Genomic DNA, 13,896 nt, shown 5'->3' on the forward strand with positions numbered 1-13,896 from the left:
TGGGAAGGAGGGAGGGAGGGAGGGACGGATGAGACAGGGTGAGGAAGAGATAGAAAGAGAGAGAGAGAAGGCAGCTATTACTACTAGTGGCATGTCTGCTTACCATCTCAGGTGACACATCGGGTCACAGAGCCCTGGGTGGCTTGTCTAGTACCACCCTTAATGACAGAGTCTTTTCCAATGAATCGAGATAAAACCCAGGCACAGAGGTTAACACAGGGAAGTGCTGCATCTGGAAGCTCCCACCCCACCCCCTGGGAATGGGGTCTCAGCGGCTCTGGGTTGCTCTCAAGGGCCTTTGCTTCCTCACAAGCTGCTTCTCTACCCATAAGGCCTTCTGACATATTTTCCTCTGTGGGCACTGCCAAGGCAGGCAGAAAGAAGTGCAAGGTGGAAAATGCTGGTTGAAAGCTTTGTAAGAGAAAATAACAATACAGAAGTTGGAAAACCAGTATCTCTGGGGAAGCCCAAGTGATCAAAAGAATGACAAGAAAGAAAATCAAGATTTAAAAAGAGATAAGGTGGAGTTGGGAAATAAATCGTAATGTGATCCATCCTTTCCCCATGCGGAAGCAGACACAATAGAGACGTTCATCACTGGAAATAACCTCAGCCTTTACTGCCCAACAGCAGGTGGGAAGGCTTCATATTCTCTCACATTGTCCAGACTCACCCCTACCCCTGACCCTGTCCCCACCTTAAGGTTTGGCCAAGGAAGGGTAACTTACCAAGAAGGCTGTCCTCCTCCTCTCCATGGCAGGATCTTTTTTTTTGATCTGGGTTCTGACTTACCATTTCCTTCTCAAGAGGCAAACTTCTCTTCACAGTTTAGGGAGCTGGGTGACTCCAGAGGCCTTCAGTGACTCTGGGCTTTGATAGCCTAGGTGGATGAAGCAGGACAGGCCTGCTGGCTCCTCCTGAGGTGGCTCTGAGAGGGCAGAGTCCAAGCCAACACCATGATTGTCCTCCACCATCCCCATGTTGGAGGGAGACTGGTGAGGGGGACTCAGTTCCCTGAGAACTGAGTCACAGTGCAGTTTGGGATTCACAGAGGACTGGGGTGGAAGGCCCTGTGCAAGCTTCAGCCCTCCTTCCTTGGGCCCCGGTCACTCCTCCCACTGTGGGTCATTGTATCACTAGGCTACAGGGCAGTGCCCCTGCCTGAATCTGCCCAGAGGCTCCCCAGTCTGGGCACAGGCAGCACCTCTGGCCACCCAGTGTCGCCCTCAGCCAGGCTGTCAGAGCTGCCCCAGGCATGGCTGCCAGCTTCCGACTGGGACTGCCTGATTGGAGAGATTTGGACATGTTGGAGATGTGCTGTCACCTGCAAAGGGGTGAGACAGCAAGCAGAGCACAGTTCTCCAGAGCAGAGACGGTGTGCCAGGCCCAGCTGGGAGAGAACCATGCAGCAGGGAGGCAGGTGTAGCCGCTGTGGTGGGGTACCTCAAGCTTTACCAGGACAGTGGGTTCCAACCTCCGTTGCCTCTGCTCTCCTAGTCTCTCCCGAAGCGTTCACGCCTGTCGTTCACCCGGGTTTCACCTGACTTTGACAGCCCGGCTCAGTATTTATTCTTTTAAGGTCCTCTGTGGGCTCCACCACCCTCCTCTTCTCCCACCCCAGCTTAAGCAAATTCTTCCTCAATTCTCCCTCCTGTCTCTGGAAGTATAAACCGCACTCGTTCTATCTATGCACCGATAGCTTCTTCCACATTAGGCCTCCATGATGAGCAGTGGAAGAAAGGAACATGTCAGTATGTGGCACCACGTTTGAAAAACAAGAGTGGAATCACAGTAGCATAATGCAGTATAATATAATCTAATAGAGTAGAAACATGTCAGACACGGAGTCAACGAGGCTATCTCAAGAGATTCATTTCCGCACAAGATCCCACTGAGGTGAGACTGCAGAAATGAAGTGTGGGTAGTTGCTATAAGAAAAAGGACAAGAGGCTAGAAGACTAAGGACCCTTCGGAGGCAATTTAAATACTCTTTTTAATTACCAGGGTTATCCCAGAGGTCCAGTGCCAGCACTGTGAATCCTTCTCCTAGCAGTCACCCCCACCCTTTTTTCTTTCTTCCTTTCTTTTATTTGATAGAGTTAGAGAGAAATTGAGAGGGAAAGGGAAATAGACAAGGAGAGAGATAGATAAGACACCTGCAGCACTGCTTCCCTACTCGTGAAGTTTTCCCCTCTGCAGATGGGCGGGGGACTTGAACTTTGGTCTGTATGCATGGCTGCCTGTGCACTCAGATGGGTGCTCCACTGCCCAGCTCCTTAAGTGCCATTTTATCAAGTGTATAGAGGCCCCTGTTTCCCTCCAGCGAGAGTATCACAAGGGAAGTAGGAGGCGGCATCTACTGAGGGGCAGATTTCTCACAGTGAACGTTATGTACAAGGATGAATGTACAAAGGGGAATGGTAGGATATCTTTCTGTAGAGATACTTCCAAACTGGACAGATAATTACATCTGCAATTCCCTTCATACAAAAATGCCCCAAAACGTTTTTCTACTTACTGACTCTCTCGTCTGAGTTCAGGGCAAGGTGTGAATAGCCTCATTATATCTCTAAAACCCCAATTCTGCAGAAATAAGTGGTTCTTACCCACCTAAGACAATAATAATAATTGCACACCTAACCTCTGTGACTCCTGGTTCACTAAATCTTTATGATCTAAAATAAGAAATCTAAATTTATATGCACCAGTGCTGACCTCTATAACATCTAATGAATTTCAACTAAGAGGGGTTTTCTTTTATGTTTAATGTGTTATATAAGAATAAAACAGAACAGACAGGAACAGAGGCAGAGGGACTGGGCTTGCTTCAGTCCTGGCTCTGGGCCCTAGGTAAGTTATATGGCTTCCGTGCACCTCAGTTTCTTCTGTAGAGAGGAAAGTTGCATCTGTGAGACCATAGTCCCTATATGCAAAGGCCTGTGAGACATACATAAGAGGTGGTAAACTGCTCAGAAAGTGATCAGGTATTGTTTTCACTAGACACGGGGCTATAAACCTTGCTTTGTGCAATGCGTTTCTCAAGAGTGTGTGTTCACTGCCAAAAGGATACATCGATTTCTCTTTTTTTTTCTTTTTTTTTTTTTTTTTTTGCTTATGTTTAATAGGACAGAGAGAAATTGAAAAGGGAGTGGGAGAGACAGAGAGGGAGAGAGAGACAGAGACGCCTTCAGACCTGCTTCACTCCTCCTGAAACTTTCCCCTTGCAGCTGGGGACCAGGGGCTTGAACTTGGGTCTTTGTACATGGTAAGGTGTGTGTTCAACCAAGTGTGCCACTGCTCAGGCCCCTTTACTTTTTTGTTTGCTTGTTTGCATTGCTCCTTAAAAGGAACACTTTTGGAGATGCGTTGACAATTTTACATCATCGGCTAATCTCAAGTGATAAGCCCGGGAGACAGCATAATGATTATACAAAAGACTTTAATGGAGGCTCAGTGGATCCATGTGCAAGAATGCGGGTTAGAGCCCCCACTCCTCACCTGCAGGGAGGACACTTCATGAGCAGTGAAGCAGGCCTGCAGGTGCCTCCCTCTCTCTTGTTCACTCCATCTCCTCCTGCCCCGTCAGTTTCTCTCTGTCCTGTCAAATAAAAACAGAATGAGAAAATGGTCGCTGGGAGTGGTAGACTTGTAGTGCCATTAACAAGCCCCAGCTGGCAATCAATCAATCAATCAGTGGACCTGGCAAAGTGAATACATGCTCAAGGACCTAGGTTCAAGCCCCAGGCCCCCATCTCCAATGGGGAAAGCTCAGAAGTAGTAGCGCAGTGTGCTAGGTCTCTCTCTCTCTCTCTCTCTCTCCATCTCCCTCATCCTCTCAGTTCCCCTCTGTCTCTATCTAAACATAAATAAATAAAAAAGAAAGTTCAAACAATAAATAACCTTTTCTTTTTTAAGTGATAAAGTGGAAACTTAGTGAAAAGAGGCTCTCCCACCTGGTTTCTATCAGGTCCTGCACCAAGATGGCCATGCATATGATTTGGAATACCTTTGCCCACTTTTTAAAAAATTTTTTTTATTTAAGAAAGGAGACATTAACAAAACCGTAGGATAGGAGGGGTACAACTCCACATAATTCCCACCACCTGATCTCCATATCCCACCCCCCTCCCCTGATAGCCTTCCCATTCTCTATCCCTCTGGGAGCATGGACCCAGGGTCGTTGTGGGTTGCAGAAGGTGGAAGGTCTGGCTTCTGTAATTGCTTCCCCGCTGAACATGGGCGTTGACTGGTTGGTCCATACTCCCAGTCTGCCTCTCTCTTTCCCTAGTAGGGTGGGTCTCTGGGGAAGCTGAGCTCCAGGACACACTGGTGGGGTCTTCAGTCTAGGGAAGCCTGGTCGGCATCATGATGGCATCTGGAACCTGGTGGTTTGCCCACATTTTTAAAACTCTCCCCTTCCTGTGGGTAGATGACTCAGAAATGATCCCCTAACAAGAAGCCCAGGCACTTGTATATATGCAGGCCTGGAATTAATTACTCCTGTCACTGGAATCAGTCACAGAGATGTTAGCATGAAGGTAGGTACTGCAATACACTGGATTCAGTTTGCTGAACGCACTCTTTATAAAAGTATGTGTAAAACACTTTTTGCTTTTGTCCCTAGGAATAATTCGGGTTTCACACCAGCAGACACTGTAGCCATCATTTTCTGTTCAACACACAAATCCCTCACACTGGGTAAGTGACTCACACAGTTCAAAGCCAACTTACTATCATCCTCAACTGATGATTTTGAAATGTGAACCTCTCTCCAAATCAAAGGGAATTGGGTCTGGTTCACCTGCTTAAAGACCAGTAGCAAAGTGAGGGTCTGTCACTGCATTGAAATGCCGTTATTCGATTGAACCCCTTTTCTAGGGAATAAATATATTGGTATGGGGCTCACCCTAAATTGTTACCCTATTTTGATTCTCATAAACACTTTTATATGTGGAATGTTATCCAGAGGCAGTGGGGGACCTTGTTCTGGAGAAAATAAAGGGGCTGTTACAAAGTTTTGATTTGGGAAGCTTTAGAATTGTCACCCAGAAAATGTTGACTTCTTTTTTTGCTTTGTAAGTGAAGATGGAAATCATGTTATAACTCATCTGGTCTGGACATTAGTTTGATGCTCATTTCAGAATGTTGTATTATTTCTATAAAGAAGCACAATATAGTTACTATTAATTCAATCTGAATAGCACCTCAAATAAAGTAAATATTTAATGGATAAGAATAGATCAAGATGTGGTCCGGGAAGTGGTGTAGTTGATGAAGTGTTGGATTCTCAAGCATGAGGTCCTGAGTTCAGCCCCCAGCAGCACATGTATCATATGTATCAGAGTAATGTCTGGTTCTCTCTCTCTCTCTCTCTCTCTCTCTCTTCCCATCTTCCTGAAAAATAAATAAAATCTTTAAAAAAAGAGTAGATCAAGAGGAAAAGTGCTGTTTTCTGTTCAGCTTTATGCAGTTTAGTAACCTTATCCCAATAACCTGCCCAGATATCAGGAATCCATGTTTTCAGTCATTAATAGAAATTAAGTAATCAGAAATTTTGTTGAAATATTTATCATTCACAAATTCCTCAGGGTGGTAGTTACATGGTGGTCAGAAACTCATATTAGTAATTCCTATACATTTTGGACTTGGAAGTCTCTAAAGATATTGAGGTCACTAAAATAGCTCATTTGGATAGTGTGCTGCTGAGCCCTGTGTGAGATCCAGGTGTGAGCCCAGTCTCCGCTGTGTCGAAGGCAACTTCCGTGCTGTGGTCTCTTTCACTTTCTCTCTGTCTCTTTCTAAAAAAAAGAAAAGAGAAAAAGCCATTGCACCAAGTTTGCCCATGTATAGAAATGGAGTCTGTAAACTACAAAGTGAAGCTATTTCATACTGCCTTTACTAACCTAGAATATGCTTTGTTTGTCAGACTAAGTCTATTGCCAGGTTTGGAAAATGATTTAGACTATAACGGACATTCTTTAAAGAGTGGCTTTTTTATTATTATTAAATTTAAACTTTATTTATTTTATTTGATAGGACAGAGAGAAATTGAAAGGCAAGGGAGCTAGAAAGGGAGAGAGAAACAGAGACACTAACTGCCCCACCCTGCCCCACCACTTGTAAAGCTTTCCCCCTGTGGGGACTGGGGGCTTGAACCTGGGTCCTTGTGCATGGTGATACATGCACTTAACCAGGTGTGCCATCACCTGGCCCTAAGAGTGGCCATTGTCTAGGACTTCAGTTTATTTGAATAAATCATATATACACATAGGGCCTGCAAAATAGCTCACTTGGGTAGTGCACACACAGGTTCAAGCCTGGCCTCCACTGCATTGCAGGAAGCTTTGGTGCTGTGGTCTCTTTCACCATTTCCCCCTCTCATATATTTAAGCTATGTAGAGATAGCTCAGGTGCAGAGTGCAGGACTGGCCTGCCGCACCAGCATAGGCCACAGCTGAGCAGTGCACTGGTCTCTTCTTCTCTCAGTTGCAAAAATAAATCAGACATATATATATACATATATGTATACATATACATACATGTATCAAATACTTACATCTCTCACACACATATCCTTCACATATTATACTCTGTCGATTTTGTTTTCTTCATAATCATCATCAAACTGAAGTGGAGACAGTTTGGAAAGGCACTATCAAATCCTGAACTTTGATGCTGGACAAATCATGTGAGCTTCCTGGCCCTGAGCTCTTTCACCTGTGAACTGGGGCAGACTCATCTCTTAAGATGGGTGAGTTAGGTGCTGAGTACAGTACAGGTGCCTTCCAAGAAGCGGGAATGTGCCAAGGCGCTAGTGCTGCAGGTTCCCTGCAGGACAGAGCACCTGAGCAGCCTGGAGGGCCCTCACTTGCTCACTGCCACTCACTGGAGTGATGCGCCGTCATGGCTGGGCCACCACTTCCAGGGCGCCTCATCCCCTGACCAGTCTTGAAGCTTTTGGCATGGCTATGGTTTCGCTGTCGACTCAGGAAGCATTCCTGCACTTCCCAAGTGGTTGCGATGATGTGAGGTCTGCTGCTCTGGGTCTTCAGAAAAAGAATGGACTGTCCTGAAGGATGGGGAGTGGGGTCAGAGCCAGGGATTAAACCAGGCTGGGTCCTTATCTGACTGAGGACATGTCTGCATTTCTGCTAAGGCTTTTAAACCAGACCCACCCAGATCAGTCACAGTGCAGCTGATATTTTTCCAGAAGGTTCCAGGCTGGAGCTATTGGTGGTGACCAAGAGCTCTACCCAGAGTGCACCACAGCAGGGTATCCTCTGTTGTCAGCAGCACAGGCCTCTCCATCCTGGCTGGATTGGCTGTCACTTGGTTCTTGACCCCAAAGTGCTCCCGTCCCCAGATGCTCCAAAGGCTGACCATCAGGCAGGCAGACCGGTGTTTCTGTCTGGCTGAAAAGGGTTGAGTTCACTTGGATGTGTTTGTTTGTTTGCTTTTGTACTATATGCTCACAAATACTGAGATGCCCCAAAGAAGATGGTATTGTAAGTATCCGGGCAACCACGGAGTAGAGACCTTTGGTGACTTCCAGGCTGTGGTGGGCACAGACTCTCTGAGACTTGTGAGACCTCAGCACTCAGCCTGATTCTCCTGCTGGTGCCTTGGTTCCATTAGCTGTCAACTCACAGAGTTTTCCTTCCAGCCTAGTATGCCCTGAGCATGTCCGACTCCTTCCTGCAGTATGTCCTAGATAGCATTTATTTAAAGAAAACAAAAAAAGACCTTGCTCATCTCAGAGAGGTGCTGTGAGCCCCCTTCCAGCTTGTTTCCACATCCAGCTTGGGGTGTCATTCCCTGTTGCTGGAACAGCCATGCAAGTTCACCAGATCCATTTTTGGTTTTAATCAAAATTTTATTTCTTTATTTTTATTAGCGGTATTAATGGTCTACAGTAAATACAGTTGTTGGTACATGAGTGAAAATGTCTCAGTTTTCTGCTAAGCACCCTCACCCCCAGCCTAGGTCTTCCTCCATTCGTCATGAACCAGGATCTGAACACCCCACTGCCCCAGAGTCCCAGAGTCCTTTACTTCGGTGCAAAACACCAAACCCAGACCCATTTTCACAGGGTCCAAGGTCCCTGCCCTAATGAGCTGGTATCACCAGTGCAGAGACTTGGCTACCACAGTGCCTGCTCTGCCTCTTAACAGAAGAGCATCACACTCGGAGTGAGCATTTGTCCTTCTGGAATGCAGGAGGGATTTTCAGATAATAACACAGAGATGACTGGTGTAAGGATCCCGGTTTGAGTCCCCGGCTCCCCACCTGCAGGGGAGTCACTTCATAGGCGGTGAAGCAGGTCTACAGGTGTCTGTCTTTCTCTCCCTCTCTCTGTCTTCCCCTCCTCTCTTCATTTCTCTCTGTCCTAACAACAGTGACATCAATAATAATAACTACAACAGGAAAACAACAAGGGCAACAAAAATGGAATTAATAAACATTTAAAAAAATTAAATAAAATAACACAGAGATGGACCCGTCTCACCTCCCACCCAAAGATGAGATGCAACAGATAGTAGTGCCCCTGCCCTGCACTTAGAAATGTTCTCTCTCTGTCTCAGTCAGCATTGTAACATTTCTTCTGGTGATTTGGCATATACACGGGCGCACACACACATGCACGCCCCTCAAATAGAATGCATTGACCGAGCCCTCTGAAGGGCCATCCATTATCACGCCCCGTCTGAAGACTCAGCCATCACAGGCTGAGTGCTACCTGTGTAACTGGTGAACCAAAGGTGAGAACTCTTGCTTGAGGGGCATCCTGAATATTCTCCCATCCCTGTACTTTGGGTTTATCTTACTGTTCCTGCCGCTGCCTTGTCTCGGTCACTCCCATGGACTTACCTCCACACACATGCTGAACTTGATTCATTGCTTTTATTAGTGCATTTGCCATTGACTGATTAGTCCCTTGTATTAGTACTTTTTCTATTGATTGATTGCAGATGAAGTGACTATTTGACCTTTAATTATGAGGCTTCCTATTGGAAATGACATTGAGCTATGGCTCCACATAATCCATCTGGAAAGCCTGACGTGAGGCCATTCCCTGGGGTTTGTTCAGGGAGAAAGAGGCGGCCTGGAGGAAGTGCAGTGCTATCATGAGCTGAGTCCGGAACAATACAGCCCTGGAACAATACAGCAGGGCTTCTCCCACCGTGCTCCCAGAGTTCCATGCAGGGCCAAAGATGGTTTCCCATTTTGTGGGATGCCACTACATGCTATGGGGTTGCCATTCAAAGCCAAAGACTCTCCCAAATGATTCTCCCCTTTGATGCTAATCCCTGTGCAATAATGAGAAAATATCTAACACAACAGAGACTGAAGGACAGCTTGCTCCACAGTCAGCAGTGGCTCCCCACAGCCTCAGAGCTTACCAGGCAGGGCATGTGACCTGAACCCTGTGGGGGGAGCACTAGGCCTTTGTTTCCTTCCTCTTCTGCTCCTGGGGGTTCTAGTCACCTTGCTTATCTGTTTCCTCCAACCTGCAGAAGCCCTTCTCACAGTTCCTGGAAGGAGAGCATTTCAGGATGTTTGCTACCCTTAAGTGAAGTGCATGCCCCTATTAATTCTTCAGTGTTTTGAAACTCACACGTCACAGATTATTAGCAGTCAGCTGTGTGGGATTCCCAATTGTCTGCTGTTCCCAAAAGCATGTCTGAGTCAAAAGGATGACATTTTCTTTCCTTTTTTTTTTTTTTTTAATTCTTTATTTTGGACAGAGATAGAGTGAAATTGAGAGGGAATGGGGGGGGGGGGGAAGAGAGACTGGCAGCACTGTTTGATGGCTCTTAAAAGTTACCCCCAAAGGTGGATACAAGGGCTTGAACCTGGGTCCTTGCACACTTAACATGTGTGCCTCTGCCATTTCTATTTTTTAAATATATTTTATTTGTTTTATTTTCATGAGAGAGAGAGAGAGAGATGGAGAAACCATAGCAGCACTACCCAGTTCTGGTTTATAGTGGGTGCTGGGGATTGAACCTGGAACTTTGCTGCCTCAGGCTTATAAGTCTTTTTACATAACCACTATGCTGTCTTCCCAGCCCACAGTTTTCATTTTAAGTAGCATGTCCTGCTACTTACTTCAGGTCCACTGTGCATTTTACCACTGGTAGATACTTGGGTAGAGAGATGGGTGGGCTAACTCTTCCTCATCTTGTTAGTTGTGCTTGTTAACATGTCTAGCATGGGCTGGAAAGGTCCTTGAACGGCATCTGGGGATTTTCTCGAGAGGAAACCGAATTGAAATATGTAGGCTTGCATTTCTGTTCCTTTTCTCCCCAAAGCTAATCAGTGAGTCTACTCGGCATAGAAGGAGTATTATCTTAATAAAGACGCCCTCCAGTTGGGAATTCTTTTTTTAAAGCAGATGACTCATGAAATCACATTACCTTAACAGTCCTAAGTATTAGCACATCCGTAGTTATTCCCTTATTTGTAATGCGGAGAAGTGGGAGTACAGGTGGGAAAAGTATAAAGCTTCTCTCAGACCTAATCTAGCACGCAGCCTAACTTCCAAAGTGCATTTGATAAAAGGACACAAACCCAGTCAAAGACCAAAAAGTGCTGTGCTCACCCTGACTGTTGTTAAGTGTGAAAATTCAACATCTCTTAGAGTTGTGTTATTAATCATTTACGAAAATTACTTCTGAGGGGCCAGGTGGTGACACAGCTGGTGAAGCACTCACAGGTAACAGCGCACAAGGACTCAGGTTTAAGCCCCTGATCTCCACCTGTAGGGGGAAAGCTTCACAAGTGGTGAAGCAGGGCTGCAGGTGTCTCTCTTTCTCCTTCTCTAGCTCCCCAATCCCTCTCAATTTCTCTCTGTCTCTATCCAATAATAAATAATATTTTAAAAAGAAAGAAAGAGGGAGTTGGGCGGTAGCATGACGTGTGGCACAAAGCACAAGGACTGGCTGAAGGATCCCAGTTCGAGCCCCCGGCTCCCCACCTGCAGGGAAGTCACTTCACAAGTGGTGAAGCAGGTCTGTAGGTGTCTGTCTTTCTCTCCCCCTCTCTGTCTTCCCCTCCTCTCTCCATTTCTCTGTGTCCTATCTAACAACAATGACATTGGTAACAACAATAATAACTACAGCAATAAAAAACAAGGGCAACAAAAGGGAATAAATAATTAATTAAAAAGAAAGAAAGGAAGAAAGAAAGAAAATTACTTCTGAAGGCCGGGCAGTTGCACACCTGGTTAAATGCATATATTACAATAGTCAAGGTCCCAGGTTCGAGCCCCCTGTTCCTTCCCCACCCCCACCCCCCATAGGGCCGATGCTTCACTAGCAGTGAAGCAGGTCTGCAGGCATCTGTCTTTCTCCCTACCTCCCCTCCCCTCTCCATTTCTCTTTGTCCTGTCAAATAAAATAAACAGAACCAATGGCTGCCAGGAGCAGTAGATTCATAGTGCTGACACCAATCCCCAGCGACAACCCTTGCGACCATAGAAAGGAGGAGGAGGAAGAGGAGGAAGGAAAAGGAGAAGAAAGAGGAGGAGGAGAAGAAAATTACTTCTGATTACATTGCTGGTACTTGATAACTTGAATTTTAGGTTTAGCATAGTATCTTAAAATACATTTTCAGTACTAGTTTTAAGTTTAACAATTGTTCTTATAAGACTGACTTTCCATGGGACCAAATTATAAAATGATATTCATTCCTCCTCTCTATTAATAATAATGTAAGAGTTGCATTTTGTTGTAATAAGCCTTGGTGAGCCGGTCCTTACCCAATGTTTCTATTCTCTACGAGGCCACGTTTGCCTGCTGTGTGTGAAAGGAAAGAGCTATCAGACTGTAAATAATGTTGGGTGAAGTCTCAAGTCTGTCAAAGACAGAGAACAGAAGTTTGTCTTTGGGGTGTAGCTATAAATATCTTTCTGCTCTGCATTTCATCCCCCGAGTTACAATTCTGTATAGAAAGGAAATTTGGGGACCTCTGAAATTTTGAACGATTCTTCAGGGTGCCACCAAATTAATATAGCCATAAGATGTGACAACCATGCTGGGAAAAGAGGTTTATGGGGTGGGGGGTCTGCCCTGCATGCTCTTTTCTGTTCTACATGAAGACAAAGGGAAGAGGAAGTGGTCTAAGTCACATACCTGTGTGCCTGGTGGTTGTGAGCTGTCACACACACTGAGTTTTGGATTCTGAATTCAGAGTCAGGAATTCAGTACAGTCATGCCCAGACTTCATAGGGAACATTGAGGCGGTGGTTCTAAGCCGCAGGTAGGTATGGAAAGGGGCAGAACCTGAGTGAGCCCATCCTGGTGCTCAGGTGGCATCACCACAGTGCTCCCCAAGAACTCTCCTGGGCCCCTGTCCTGACACCCCACAGCTCCCCATGGGCCTCTCTGCCAGGCACCATCAGATGTGTGTCACCAGTCTGCAGCTAGAAGTGAATTCTAGAGGGCTGGTGAAATAGTTCACTTTGATGGTGCGCTGTTTTGCCATGTCAGAGACCCAAGTTCAAGCCCAGGCCCCACCACATTGAAGGAAGCTTTGGTGCTAGTGTCTTTCCCTCCTCTCCCTCTCCCTCTCCCTCCCCCTCCCCCTCTCCCTTTTCCTCCCCTCCTCCTCCCCCTCTCCCTCCCTGCCCCTCCCCCCTCCGCCTTAAAAGTCATAGAACTAGATTAAATTCTACAGTGTGGTTCTGTCCACATGCACGTGTGTACAAAACAACCTTCCCTCTAACTGTGTGACACGTCTCATACTCTAATCGTGCTAGACAAAATCCACTAAACTGATTTTGAAGCTTACTGATGGGTTTAACCCAAAGTCTGATAAGTGACTTTAGACCCTGCTTAGGGTCTAAGCTTTGATTCCCTTCCTTAGATAGTTACCACCCTAAGTACTGTCCCATTCTCACTGCGCTTTACCCCAGACTTCTGATGCTCTGCAGGGACCAGAGCTATGACCTGGGCTAAATCCTAGCTTGTGGTGGTCAGCATTTAGCTTGCAGTGACTCGGCTTACATAATGTTCCTATACGCTTGATTGATTTTTAAAACTCCCCCTTCATTCAGCACGTTCTCAGTGTTAGTAATAATAGCAGGACCCTCTGACGTTAATTGGGTATACTTAGTTGTCAAAGGCTGTGCTGAGCGTGTGTTCCATGAAATGTAATTCACTTGAAAACGCTTTGTGTTTGACGGTTGGTGTTACGTATATGCTGCTTAGTACAGACCGCTGGCCAGGGAGAGCCTGTCGCTCTGCTGAAGAATTCTCACTAGAGCTTTGAGCAGTTTTATCGGAAAGGAGCCAGTCCAGAGACAGCCATGCACATGGTCCTGCTCTCGGGAGCTCCATCCACCAGGGGCTTCACTGCCATCATGAATCCAGAAGTGTGTTTTTATGGATGAAATTACTGACTTCATACTTTGCTTGGTGAATGTCACAAACGGACTTTTGACTGGTGAGTAGTCTGAAAATGATGGTGAAGCTTCCCACTTGCTAGGAGAATCTAGCAAAAGCCACCTGTCAAAGCCTTTTCAAGTACCTGCTCTTCGTGGTGAGAGCTTGGATCCGTAATTCCATACTTGCATCAAAGTGGGAAAGCACCATCTTTTACCATGAAAAAAATCCTGCCTGCTTAACTTCCAGCCACAGCTAGAAGAAGCTTTATGTATACAGGTCTTTTTATTTATTCAGTTTCTTGACAGAGAGAGACCATAGCACTTCTTCTTCTAGCGTTTGCCCTTCTTCCGTAGCCAGTCAATAGCGTCAGGTTGAAAGGTGTCAGGGGCTGCTTGTTGCTGGCTTTGAAAGTGGCTGGGATCCATGTGGATTCAGTCGGCTAGGAAGGATCGTCAGTTTCCCCAATGAATGGGTACTCACGGGATGCACCACGAGAAGGTCGATCCAA

General features: G+C 46.0%; 1 protein-coding gene across 4 annotated transcripts in view; it reads left to right on the forward strand.

The window, feature by feature from the left end:
- Positions 1-13,896, forward strand: part of SLC10A7 (solute carrier family 10 member 7) — a 227,014-nt gene that overhangs the window by 200,521 nt on the left and 12,597 nt on the right. For all 4 annotated transcript variants that reach the window (XM_007528206.3, XM_060178976.1, XM_016190358.2 and 1 more), the window contains one exon: positions 4,625-4,698. In XM_007528206.3, coding sequence (XP_007528268.1) covers positions 4,625-4,698 — 74 coding nt within the window. The remainder of the gene's footprint in view (positions 1-4,624; positions 4,699-13,896) is intronic.

The sequence above is a fragment of the Erinaceus europaeus genome, chromosome 19, assembly GCF_950295315.1.
Source record: "Erinaceus europaeus chromosome 19, mEriEur2.1, whole genome shotgun sequence".
NCBI lineage: Eukaryota > Metazoa > Chordata > Mammalia > Eulipotyphla > Erinaceidae > Erinaceus > Erinaceus europaeus.